General features: G+C 38.0%; 1 protein-coding gene across 2 annotated transcripts in view; it reads left to right on the forward strand.

The window, feature by feature from the left end:
* Window positions 1–14,038, forward strand: part of sobpa (sine oculis binding protein homolog (Drosophila) a) — a 96,854-nt gene that overhangs the window by 23,287 nt on the left and 59,529 nt on the right. For both annotated transcript variants that reach the window (XM_088932011.1, XM_088932019.1), the window contains exon 4: window positions 7,467–7,618. In XM_088932011.1, coding sequence (XP_088788137.1) covers window positions 7,467–7,618 — 152 coding nt within the window. The remainder of the gene's footprint in view (window positions 1–7,466; window positions 7,619–14,038) is intronic.

The raw sequence follows: 14,038 nt of genomic DNA on the forward strand, positions 1-14,038 counted from the left end.
TTTCTCTGGTTGAAACGCTGACACTTCACAAGTCTAAAAACATGTGGGGACAGAGGGAAAATAAGAAACCAAAACTGTTTTGAGTAGAATTGAGAGGCAGCAGGTCAATTAAATTCACTCAAAGGGTTAATCATGTAAGATAACGTGGTGTGGAAGATAGTTTTGCAGGGAATAGTGATACGATTTGATTCAGATATTCACAGAGGATAAACCAAACACAAGCTCTGTGACTACATTATGTAATGATAAAAATTAGCATTGCTGTTCATATGGGTTTTAGATAATTAACACAATTAAGATTCAGAATAGTGCTCCTAACCTTTAATCAGTTAATTTGGTGCAGGATTGACTTTAAGAAACCATTTAAGTAGCAGTTTAGACCTCTTCTGGTGGTTGAACTTCATGCTGAAGAGTCTGAATAAACTAGACTCTTGTAAGGCCAAACATCTTATCAGTCTGCTCTTGCAGGTTGGCATTATCTGAATCATGTCCTAGTTATTTTGTACCGCGTGCTTGGTAAGACAACACTGTAGAGCACAAAACAGATGGTGGACTGTGCTAGCGGACACAACATTTTTAACAAATAAGCCAATTCCCTTTGTTCGTTTTTAAATTATTCAGCAGCTCATTTAAATTAATAGTTTGAGGCAAGGAGCTTGCGTTTGGAACGGCTGAGTTCTGAGTCGGAATTCATGTTTCCTTTGACAGGAAGAGCTGGCAGAGTTCAGAGGGGCTTTTGAACTCGAGGTTTGATCTGCAGAAGCAGGTATTCGCTGTTTGGCTGGAAGATTTAATTTTCCAAATTTGTAGCTGGCTGAGGATTGATTTCAAATGCAACTCCTGTTAAGATGAATAAAGTGATTACCAAAACGAACAGAATATGCCATCTGTTTTCATACATTTAAAGTTTGTGAAGAAATAGTAGAATATCTAGTAAGCAACAGACTTAACATATGCAATACCTTTTTTTCTGTAATCCTGCTCCCTTTCTGTTTTATACTTTCACAGTTACTACATAATAAAAACCTCCAGCAGCAGAAGTGAACAATATTGATTATATTACAGTAGGTAGAAGAGAGGTGTCAGTCTCAAGCTATTATGTTTTTTGTTTATTATCTAAGTCTTTGAAGAGTGTTTTTATACATTACTCTTGTAAACGTTATGATTTTGTGGTTGTGTGAATGGATTTCCTGTTGGGAATTCAAAGCTGTAAACCAGGCTTTTTCTACCATCATCAGTCCCCGTTCCCTGTAACGGAAGTACTGTAGAATGTATTTTTACCTACAGTGCTGAGAAAACATTTGGGAACACCCTAAGTGGGTCCATATTCTCATATATTTTGTACACACAATATAATTAGGTCTTCATGAAAGTCATAATAAAATAGGATTTAAAATATGCAAATAGGGTTGTATATGAATATGTAACCTGATATAACACTATAGCATAATATTTGGAATATTTACTATAATTTAAAACATTATCCATCAGTAAATATACTCTAGTGAATAGGCATGTGAACCTCTTTGAGCAACAGTGACTTAAACTAGAGGTTTCCTGGGTGTATCAGCCTCAAGTTTTTAAAATATTAGTTTATTTACAGAACTGCTTCACGTTGGTAACATTTGATGGTCTCTTTGCAAGAACAGCTCGCTTCATATCCTGCCATTACGATTCAGTGAGGTTTAGATCCAGTCTTTAGCCAATCCAAAGTGCAAACTTAATTCTTCTTCAGCTATTCTGTTGTGGATTTGCTTGGATGTTTTGGAAGTTTAGGATTGTCTTGCCACTGTACATGTTCCATTTTTAGCTCAGCTTCAGCTGCTAATGGATGGCCTGAAATTCTCTTCCAGAATTTGGGGATACAACTCCAATTTCATGGCTCTCTCCATGACAGCAAGCCATCCCAGATCCCGAGGCAGCAAAGCAGCCCGAAAACATGCTCATCCCACCACCATGCTTGACAGTCTTAATGATGTCCTTCTTTTGGAAGGCAGTTTGGGTTTTTGCCACACAAAGCATTTCGCACTGTGGCCAAAATGTTCAAATTTTGACTCATCTGTTTTTCAAGTAGTCTCGATCATCATCCAGATGCTCTTTGGAGAATTTGAGACATTTCTTCCTGACTGTCTTCATATGAAAACCATTCCCCTCCAGTCTCTTCCTGATTGTTGAGGTATAAATGCTGATTTTAGCCATGGTGAGATTTTAGCCAAGGCCCACATGTCTGTAGATGTTTCCCTGGGTTCAGTGTGACTTCCTGAATGATTTTCCAGGTTACTCCTTGGGAGATCTTGGCACTGTGGATCTCTGTAGAGTTGTGGTCTTGAATATTTTCCATTTGACTGACAGCAGATGGACGCACCCCCAGTTGTTTAGAAAAGACCTTGGAATCCCTCTTCAAATCGATGAGCATCAATTGCGCTTTTTCCCTGGTCCTCTGAGGTCTTTTGACTGTGGCATGGTGTATTTCTGCTGACCTGTATGGTGAATACCAAAATCACAAAATTTTTTATCATTATATACTGTTCACCCAATTACTTAACCACCTGATCCTAATTTCCCTCTTAATTGTGCTAAGTAGTCTAGGGGTTTTCTTAACAGTTCATTTAATTCATAAATATAAACCCATTTGGGTATTTAAGGCAAGATCAGTTTCGATCAAACAGGGTATCATCATATGGTAAGGAAGGTTCTGTTGGATGTTCACAGACTTTTTCTTAGTGCTGTTTAGAATGATGTTTTAAAAAATCTGAAAGACGTTATCACTGGGCATCGGCTAGTGTAAAAACAATACTGAAGTAATGCTAACATAAAGGAAATCAAATTCTTAACAGTTTTTGGCTTTTACCAAAACAGTGGAAAACAGTGAACATGAAGCACTAGATTTTATCTTTTAATACTTTAACTTGAAAGCAAGCATGAACAGATAATAAAGGAGCTATAATAACGGTCTTGAATGTGCTATGATCATCTCCCTCAAGAGAATTAGATTCTTTAATTGCAAATTTGTCTAGTCTTTAAAACAGAATTCTGTTAAGCTGCATTTAGCTGAAACAAAGCAAACTTAAAGAAATCTTCTCAGTGTAACTAACCAAGGGGTCGGGCAAGATATTAAAGATAAATTGAAGCATTTGACTCTGATGCATATTTAATTATTAGAACGTGATAACATTGGTGCAGAATTCTTCCTCAAGGAAAACTTTCTTAACTTTAGAGAGCAAAGTGCTGGCATAGCCTGCATCTTTTTAATCGAAAGGCATATCTTAAGATAGAAAAATAAGTCCTTTATGATTCCTACGGGGGCAGCATGGTGTTGCGTGGTTAGTATTGCTGCCTTGCCATGCAGGGGCCCTGTGTTCAAGTCCTGGGGTCCTTTCTGTGTGTTATTTCTCCCTGTGTTTGTATGGGTTTCCTCCAGGTGCTCCAGTTTCCTTTCAGTCCAAAGCTACTGTATACTTTGAAAGTATGCATGTTTGTGTCCGTCTTTGCCCTGTGATGGACAGGTTCCAGCTCACCTGCAGCTCTGTATTGGATAAAGAGGTTTGAAAATGGATGGATGGATGATTCCTACAGATATAGTGGTTATTAGAGGCGTGCAGAGAATTTGGCTACTCACTGATGGTGTTTATTTCTGTAACTCTTCTTTAGTTAGTGATAACAGATATCTCATTTATTAAAACACATTCGATTTTTTGGAGCAACCAGTCAGTTGACTTATGAAAGTGGCATTTCAAGACATAAGACATCCCCAGGAGGTCCTTACATGTTTTTATAATATCAAAAAAGGTTACATGCTCATTCCAAGGTCAATAGAAAATGTTTTAGTTAAGTCCCAAAAGGCAAAACAAACCAGCTGAAACGTTAATCACAATACACTCCCAAGTTGTTCTCTCTGAATTAAAGCCCATTGCCATACCATGTCTTGAAGGTGAGATTTGGAAACAGGACTTTAGAGAATTGATTTTAATGGAATGGCTACAATATCCCAGTCTTGTACACAACCCAGACTGATTGTGTTGGTCCAGTATTGTTTCCATCTGTGGTACTACAGCTGGAGGCTGCAGCTGGTTGCTCAGAGGTATTATTTTCCAGCTCATTTTTTTCTGACTTTGGTCAACAACCCTATATAAGCACATTTAGTTAGAACCACTGTAAATGTTGCCCAGAATTGTAGTCTGAAAGGTTAACTCAGGTGTGACTCCAATGAACGCAGCAAAAATACCACCAATAACCAAGTTAACTATGGACCAGCAAGGCCCCACTAGTTGCCAGTACTGCTCATTTAATTTATAAAATATATCCTTAAAATGAATCGTAAAAAAGTGTCCAGTTCCAAGATGAAGTTAAGTGAGTTACGTACTGGAAAAAGCAACCTGATGCTTGATGTAACAAATTAATAATTGTGATTGATTAGGGAGGGCTCTTCATTTTATGAAATTGTCAAAAGTATCTGTCTGCAGTATCTGATGTTAATGCCCTTTGAAGCAAACAGGAATGTGTAACTTCATAGTTAATGAAATTAAGAATTCTGAGGAATACATTATGCTATGGAAAACTTGCTATGATTTAAATAAGTGGCATATTTTGACCTTTGAAGGTTCAGAAGAGAAAACATAGAACCTTAGACACAAATTTGCATGCAAGTATCCAGTTTTCATTATCTTTTGTTATGACTGAAAATCTAGTTCTGATGGAGATAATTCCTATCAATGGAATAAATTGTGTCCTTTGAAAATAGTACATGGGGAACGCAAATCTTGGTTTTCTTATTTAAATTTTATTTACATACTGAATTTTCCCACAGCTCTAAAATAAATTTGCTAATTAAAACTAAAATAATAGTGGAACAGTGCTGTTGTAGATTTAATGTTTGCTGAGTGACTGTGTCTTTAAAACAAAATATATTCTATCCTGAGCGACTTTACCTTGGAAAAAAAAGAAAAAAAGTGGTTCTTCAGCACATTTCCCAGTAGATGTTCTTGCTTAAATCCTCTTTTTACAAAATCCTTTTACAGCTTCCCTATCCAACCGCAACAAAACCCCCTTTGGCAAAAGCAACCTTTTAGAGTTGCCTCTCGGAGGCCAACTGTCTCTGTTCATCACCCTGTTTTTTCACATCATTTAGATTCAGGTGAAGACAGCCTGCCACAAGTGCAAGACGTGATCTGTAGATGTCAAATCCCTTCTTATTAGAAGGAGACAGGATAGCCACAGAGTTTATATTAAATTATTTTATTTGGTATATGTCATAATAACATTCTCTATCTCGTATTGAAAGGAAAAACCTCAGGTTGTTTGCTTTTATCATGCTTTATTCGAAGTTGAATTACATAGCCTGGGTCCTAGGAGAAGTGAAGTAGTTTATTGTGGTGATTTTTCACTTTTCATATTAATGGACACCAGTTTAGAGAGCAAATGAGCTAAAGAGGGATAGCTACAGTACCACTGCCTTTCTTCCTTGGGAGACTTGACCTGCTAGTCCGGAGGTGTAAGCTACACAAGCCTGGTGATATCCAGAATCTGGTTCTGAGAGAATAAGATCACTTTATTAGCCATATACAATTTCTTGTATTAGGAATTTGTCTTTTTGCATACCCCAGTTTGCTCTGCATGAGAAACACAGACAGCGAGAGAAGCTTGGGGTCAGAGCGCAAGGACAGCCATTTATACAGCCCCCCTGGAGCAGTTGGGGTTAAGGGCCTTGCTCAGGGGCCCAGTGGAGTAGGATTCCTCTGCCAGCTGCGGGATTTGAACCAGCAAATCCCGCACCTTCCAGCCACAGGCGCAGATCCTTAGCCACAGTGCCACTGCTCCGCCCCCTTTTTTTGGAGATGGAGAATGGAGATGATATCTTTGTCTCTTGCTTCCTAGCTCACCTGACTGAATCGGGACATGAGAATGGGATGTTGAATAAACGCTAAAAAGAGAGTTGAGAGCTTGTATGTTTCCGAGGTTCACTGTTGTATCTCAGTTTCATGTTCACACAATTCCTGGTCTCTGACCATGTAGTGTGACTCCAGTTTTAGTCACCTGTGGTAGTGAGTGAGCTCAAAGAAGTCAGTCTTCTTTCCCACTGCCGGCAGTCAGGAAGTTTCTCATCAGAGCTGCCCCAGCCTCCACTTTCCCCAGTGAATCTATTGATTTTAAACTCATTTCTCTCTGGCTCTCCACAGCAGTCACAGCACATGTGTTTATAGCCATGGAAACACTTTTAACAACTCTTGTCTTGGCTGCTGGAAGCTCAGTGTTACTCAGCTAACATTCTGCTGGGGAAGGACTTTACTGTTGCTGGGTCCAAGGCCCTTGGAAAGTAGCCCTTTTTCAACAGAGAGCGCTCTGCAGCTTACATTTCGAGAAGAAAACAAAACTGGTCTTCAGGATAAAAGGAATGTATTGTGTAATTGTTTATTGAAAAAGTGTCATCAGAACATGACTCATTTCTAATATAATGCTGCATTTGGATATACAGTAGTTAATTCTTATAACTGCTTTACATTCCAAGAGTGGTTAATTGCAACATGGATGATTGTAAATGTAATTGGAGAAGTAACTTGATTACGCATCTTAGTTGACATGTTTTTCATTCAGTTTAATTTTGTTTCTGAGTTGTCTTAAAGATTTTCTACGATTTGGACATTTCTTCCTACATGTGATAATTACCTATTTACAGGTACTGTATGTACACATTCCAATTGAGCAGGGGTTCCCAACAGTACTGCAGGGGGTTCGTGAGATTGTGATGGAAACATCAGTGTCAAATTAAATAGTCCAATTAATAAATAACAATGTAATAATAAGAATAAGAAAAACAACAGTAGTAATATTCATATTTTACCAAGTGAAAAGAAGCATGTTAAGAGGGTTTCTGTAGCATTTATCTACATTCATTGAAAGGTTTGATTTAGTTAAAATCTCAAGGGGGTACTTTAGGCAAATAATTTTGATTGAAGGGGTTCAGCTGACAAAAAACGATGGGAACCCCTGCAATAGAGGGACCATTTCTTCTGCCAATAGTGAACTTCCTAAAATTGACAACACACATTTATTGCTCCGTTAACACTGGATGTTGTGGGAATATACTTTTGATTGTCAGTTGGACCACAGATTTGTCTTAATTGTTGCCTTGTATTCAGGTGCATAGGTGATGGTTGTTTAACCTAATATTCTCAAGTGACAGGTTTACAAGGATGTTCCGGCTAAAGCAACACTGTGAACATATTGGATAATAAACCGCACTTTTACAAACCAATGAGTAATCACCAAATCTGCTTCTTTCTAATCTGCAAGACAGAATAAAACAGAACACAGGGGATCAGAGTTGGCGCCATGTTTTGTACAGTTAACAGTTCCAAGATCCTCCTGCTGGTGTTTATTATCCAGAAGATGACAGGAGAGTTAGACACAGAGAGCCAACAGGCCCTTATTTTCCTTCTCATTGTATGATTTGTTGTTTTTTTTGTCAGAGGAGGATGTGTCCAATGTCCAGATCATGTGTGCATGGTGCCAGAAAGTTGGAATCAAGCGCTACTCCCTGAGTATGGGCAGTGAGCTGAAAAGCTTTTGCAGTGAGAAGTGTTTTGCTGCCTGCCGGAGAGCCTACTTCAAACGCAACAAGGTAAGGCACGCCTTTTTTAAAAAATAAATCATTCTGTCAGGGCCAGCTGAAACCATTTGAAAGTTGCGATTGAAAAGACTTCCTCTTTTATGTGAAAGAGTGTTTTCACAGAACTCACTTAAGTTCTTTAATTTAATTAATTTGTCATTTTACAAAAAAGGCTCAAACTTACACTTCTATTACACTTTCAGTTCTTAATATTGGAATAAACCAGTATTTCCACTCTTTAGAGTCTTAGTGCAATATTCCAAAATGTGCTGCAGTATGTCTCAGGTCATATTAGTCCATAGATATTCCACAAAACAGTTGCAGAAAGGCAGAGTAGGAGAAAGACATATGCTATTTGAGATCATCTCAAAGTTGCTCTGTAATTTTGAGATCGGTACATTATTGTGACTGTGGAAGGTAACAAAGCTTGTTCCTTCCAAGTTCTCTAAAGCACATGTTTCGAGTGTTGGATCTATGTTATTAGATCTTCAGGTGGATCTGGTCTGCAGGTATGCCTGAGTAAAATATGGAATCTATGCATATCTGTGTTGAATTGAGCTTACAGTATAAGAATACCTCAAGTCTCTTTACGAATCAGGACAAAACCAATCCCAGAAACCCAGTATAGAAAGTCCTAATAAAGAGGCTAAGCAATAGATGTCCTTTAAGCCATTGGCTTTTAGGTTTCTTTTCTGATTTGCATCCTTAAAAGCAACCAACAGCTTTTTACAGGATGTCAAAGTCCCTGGATCCATGGGAGATTTACAGGAGGCACCAGCTGGTTTCTGATGATTTGTAGTAAATCCACATCTTGATCATAAAGGCCTGATATTGTGATCTCATAATAATGCTTTCATGCATATACATTATCGTGCTTTCCAAAACTGTCACCAGGCAATTTATTTTTTTCTGTGCTGTGAGACTCCCATGACTCTGGCATGACATAAAAAACAAATCAGAAAACCTCTAATTAAAAAACTCTGAAAGATAGCATGTATTGTTGAAACATTCCTGTTATTGTACAGTTTTGTGGCACATAGCCTTTCCTTAATCGCGTGCAGATTTAAAAAGTACAAGGTTCAAGGTTCCCTAGGTTCAAAAGCGGTCCGTTAATCTCATTGCTTCTTTTTGTTTTTGAATCTACCACCCACTCTTTTTAAAGAGGTGTTATCTAAATTTTCTCATCACTTATGTGTTTTAACACAGGTCTTTGGCAAGCTAAATACAAAGTAATAAATACATATATAAAATGTACCCCTTTAGAATTTGGTTTCGGGAAAACAAATCAGTGAAACCTGTAGTCCTGTAATATGAATGGTAGCACTACATGTGTACCACATATAACCATAACATATAGTGTATATTCTTTCCACAAAAGAAGATATTTAATGCCTGACATTTAATTAATCTGTTCTGCTGTGTTATGCTGCGTTAGTGTATCATTTATATGGTCATAAAGAGGCATCATTGAGCCCCCAGTGTTTGTCGTAGGCTGAATGCAATCAATTTCTCACACCAATCTCATGAAATAAAGACAAAGCAAATCAATTCAAAAGTAACAACTGGCTATCTTGTCCCATGCTTGATAGATGGTGTCATTCTCATTTTGCATCTCTCTCCTCGCTCTGTACTCTCCTCCTTTCTGATCTTGTTATATTTTTAACCCTGGGTCATTGCCTTATGTTCACCAGTGACTAACAACCCATTATTCCTTTTCATCAATGAGATGGGATGAACTTCAGTGTGTCTCTCTAGCGGTCAATTGATTACCTATAATATAAAGTGAGATTCTGAGAATGTTTTGTTTGCTATAGAACATAGTCTGATAATATCAGGGTATTTTTTTAAAATCTCCCTTTATGGCTAAAAACAATAGGTTTCTCAATAATCAAGGCATTCATGTGCTGTCTGAAGGAGCCCAGTGTTGTATCTGTTTATGTGTTTAAAATATTTAACTTGGTAAAAAAACAAGTGTTTTGAGAAAGCGAAAAGGAGTTACAAAACTATTACAGCAATTTCCAAGTCAATGAGCCAAATTCTAATTCAGTATCTAAAATCGGTTAAATGATTTTCATGTACTATATATTCATTGTGTGCCGTGGCTTATCATAGAAAAAACAAAGTACACATAAATATAAAAACTCAAATGTAGGCTGATGGAAAGGTGATTTGTATGCCATCTCTACTGTGATTTCAGCTGATCCCAGTGAGACCATACAATACATGCAGAGTGGACTCCCATGATGATGTTCACTTCCCACTACAGTTTGGTAAATGTTTTGGCAATACTTTATATTAGGGGTTGTATATGCTATTTATAAGCATTTATAAACTGAGTATATCGATAAAATATTAATAGAGCAGCACAAACATGATAAGAACCAACATCTGTTGTAGGTTAACTGCATGGGAGCTCTAAAATGGGACCTTTCAGGACCTTTCAGCACACCGATCTCCCAACCCAGTACTAACCGGGCCTAATTCTGACCATAGCCTGAGCCATATCACTAACCCTGACCCTAGAGTTATTTGCAGAACATTGCTTGTCCCGTCTATTACACTTTGCCCGTAATTTAAAATTGTTAGTGGCATAGTTAACTTATTTAGTTTAAACTAAAAAAACGCGTTGTTTAAACTAAAGTGTTGCCAAGTCTATTTACAAGTTGACTTCTACTGCATATGTTCAGAGGCCCGCTATCAAAATGCTTCCTGCTACCAATATATACTCATTAAGCCTTGGCACTGGTGCGGAAATGCCCTTGTGCACAGCTTGCTGATCTAAATAAATGAGCCACACTGAAAACTGTAGTAGCAGCAGTGGCATTGTTATGATTTTTCATTGCTTTAAAAATCAAACATGCTAATGCCGCGCAATGCTGAAGGGCTAATGTTCTTAAGCATCGAGGTGGGCTTGTGAGATCCTGTTCAAGCGCAAGGCCAAAGTGCCATGTAAAACTTAAAAGTCTGTGCTACCGCACTCTCGTTACCTCAGCACCAACGCACACCGGATCTTGAAATGAATTGTTTATTCCTGAAAAGCTGTGACGCCCTGTTCTTTGTCCTCTTTAGTCACTTAAGAGAAGTTGCCAAGTCAGAAGACGTTAATGGCTATTGAGATGGCGGCATGCCAGACAACTCGCCATGCTACTGTCCAAGCTCCTATCAGGGAAAGGCATTCCGTTCTTTCTCATAATCAAAACAGCCATATTTTGAAAAAGCCAGTCATAAACCTCTTGGGTGCTCTGAGGTGGAGGGTGGAAGATTACATCCCTAGATTTTTTGCTTGTTCCTTGGTGATGGGTTTAATACTGAAAATACCATGTTCTTTTAAGTTGGGGAAAGGAAAGTTTTCCCAACTTCGATCGTGTGTGTTGCCCCCCCCCCCCACTATCCCCAAGGCTGGAGGCAAATTCACTGCAGTACAACCCCCCACCCCCTTAGCCCACTTTCTCTGGTGTGCTCGCGGTGCCTCCTCCAGCACTGCAGTGTGCTTTGCGTTTCCAATTGGCTGAGCAGGGGATGACTCCCTCACCTCAGATGCATGGTGCTGAGAGAAGCTGACCTTATGACTGTGCCAACTGTTAATGTGTTCTTGAAAATGTTCACATGCTGACACATTCTCTCAGTGATGTAGCTCCCATCAGAAGAGGTATCCACACTGTATCTGGTGTCAGCATGGTCACCAAGAAAAGTAACGAAGGCCTGAGTGCTTTGTATCTATTTTTGTTACCGGTATGCTGTATGAAAACAATGCAGAAACACATATGTAATCTGCATGGCTGAATTCTCAAAGGCAAATTTAGACAGGGTGCACATCGATGCGAAAGCCTAAAGACTTTCAGCCATGGCAATACACTCTTTAAGAGCAAAAGGTTTTACAGACACTGTAAAGTGAAAAAGTGAAAAAATGCATCTGGGTTTGCCCTGAAACCAAAGAAGGAAGAGAATATGATACTGCAAAGGAATTTTAGTAGTTACAACTTCTTAAAAACACATTGAGTTTTCAATGGTGTACTAAAAGTCCAAAGGTACAATACCAATAACTGTTCCTTAACAGTGTATGGTACAGTATGTATTATGCTTAAAATTTAAACAAATGGCGCCATTATGCTGTCTGTTATACACAATGCATATAATACAGCTTATCTGTGTCATCTAGCTTACTTATTGACTAAAACACTAAAATACTGCAGTGTTTATGGGATGAGTTTGTTATTGACTAGATAAAAAATAGCTGAGCACTGATAAATTAATTATAAGTTAATTCAGATTTTAAAGATTTCCTCTCAGATGTGTGTATTTTGACTGGGGTGGCAAAACCAGACTTAAATAAAGCTGGTTATTTCTAGTGCAGGTATGCTTTGTACTGCACAACAACAATGTGCAGCTTTAGGCAATGTTATCGTTTTTCATTTTGATGATCAGTTTAGTTGGTTGCTAAAAGTACATAAATGTACTTTAGTTTTATAAAGTACTGAGATGGAAACCACATCACAGGAACACTTCTACACATGTTGGCTTTTTCTGTAAAAATTTATATTTCGTATTTTGAAAGCGATATATTGAAAGAGCATTAATATTAACCTTAATATTATTCAGCTTTTATCAACAAACACAAAAACATTCACAAACAATTTTGTGTTGTATCAAATAAAATAGCAAAATATGTGAAGTTTAAAAAATATTGTGTACATGCTGTCCTTAGTCCCGTTCTTTAGGAAAGACTTTTCTCTTTATGTGGACTAAATCATTTTTGTAATAAACCCACATTCAGATATAGACTGCCTACCATTTCATATGACCAGTCAGCTTTAACTTCATACATTTAGGGCAGTGACATTGGCATACTGTATTAGCTTTGTAAAAACTGCTGGAAACATCTGTAGAAGACACCAGGTTTTCTTGCATTTATATTTATTTAAAATAGTGAAATGGCTCTTGGTCTTCAACTTTTTAAGTTTACCTTTTAAAAATGCGTTGACAGATACTTTCAGAGTTATGGCAACTGTTTCTGCAGGCTGCGTCACAGGGATATCTGACACCTTCATCTAAATTCAGATGTTTTGTGAAGGAATGAGAACTTTGAATGCATGAAAGGAATTCAGTAAGGAACAAACTAAAAAAAGGTTTCTTTTGCTGCAGTGAAGAATGTATCTGTTGTTCTCTAAACTTGACCCATAGTGTCAGTCTCGTTTGCACTACAGGTTATGTAGGAAAATGTGTTAGACACTACATTGTGTTTTTATTTGAATCTTTTGGGTGGATTGTGTAACACAATAAATGACCTCTGCTGATTGAGAATATCTACATTCTGCACATTGAGGAGTAAAATGGTAACTGGTAATTCCAGTAGTAATTGGTAGCTAAAACAGATAGAGGGAATAAAGAATCTCTATTCCAATATCTTTCTTTTACTAAAGAAGAACATTGGAAATGTTGCAAACAAGAGGCAGCCATTTTGCTGATTTTACTTATTTAGTGGCTGAGCAGATCGAAAAGTTTGTCTCGTCATGTCTTGAGTCCAGAGTTTAAGCTTCAACCACTTGGTAAGATAGCCTATTCCAGATCTTCTTTGTTTTAAGAAAATTATTTCTTCTAGATTCCCTTTTAGTTTCTAACTGTGGTCCTATGTCCTTGCTTCGTTACTGTATCATGAGTGTCATATAGTACACTGGGTTGACCCCCTATAAACCCCGTAAAATTTTATATGATACTTGTATCTGTTTCCTTTCAGTCCTCTAAGTCCCCTTTGTTTTACCCAAGAGATCCCTATCTAGCAGGCTTCATAGGTAATCAGCCGTTTCTAAACTCCTGTAACAATTTAACTATGATCACTTAAACAGGTTATGTGAACTTAATCAGTTGAGGGATAATTTGGGGCATAAGCCCTCAAGGACAAGAAGTCCCTCAAAGAAGAGAGCAAGTGGTGTGCTTAATTTTCACTTAAAAGTGTTTGTGATCTTCCATCCACACTTGCATCAGGATGAGCCTTATGAATGGACGGGACTGGGGCAGTCTGGCCAAGAACTGGAGACATGTGTTTGAGACCTGAGAGAATTTGCTCTATTTCACCCTGGATGTATTGCATACAGCAACCCCCTGACACCAGGAATCAGTCCCGTTGTTCCTTGAGATGTCTCTAAGGCTGTAATATCCTCTTTGTGGTATGGTCACCAGAACTGAACACAATAGATAGATAGATACTTTATTGATCCCGTGAGGGAAATTGCAGAATTCCAATCTCCTACTGTAGATGTGGTTTTCCTAGCGTGTTGTAGAGCTTGAGCACAACATCCCTGGATTTAAATTCCACACTTTTTGCTGTATGGCCAAGCATTCTATTTTTATATCCATAAACATGCACATATAAACACACCACTACCCATCTTCCCTGTGCTTAAAACAACAAACTGTATAGGGGGATGAAACTCA

This window comes from Atractosteus spatula, chromosome 2 (genome assembly GCF_055471065.1).
Source record: "Atractosteus spatula isolate fAtrSpa1 chromosome 2, fAtrSpa1.hap1, whole genome shotgun sequence".
Classification (NCBI taxonomy): Eukaryota; Metazoa; Chordata; class Actinopteri; order Semionotiformes; family Lepisosteidae; genus Atractosteus; species Atractosteus spatula.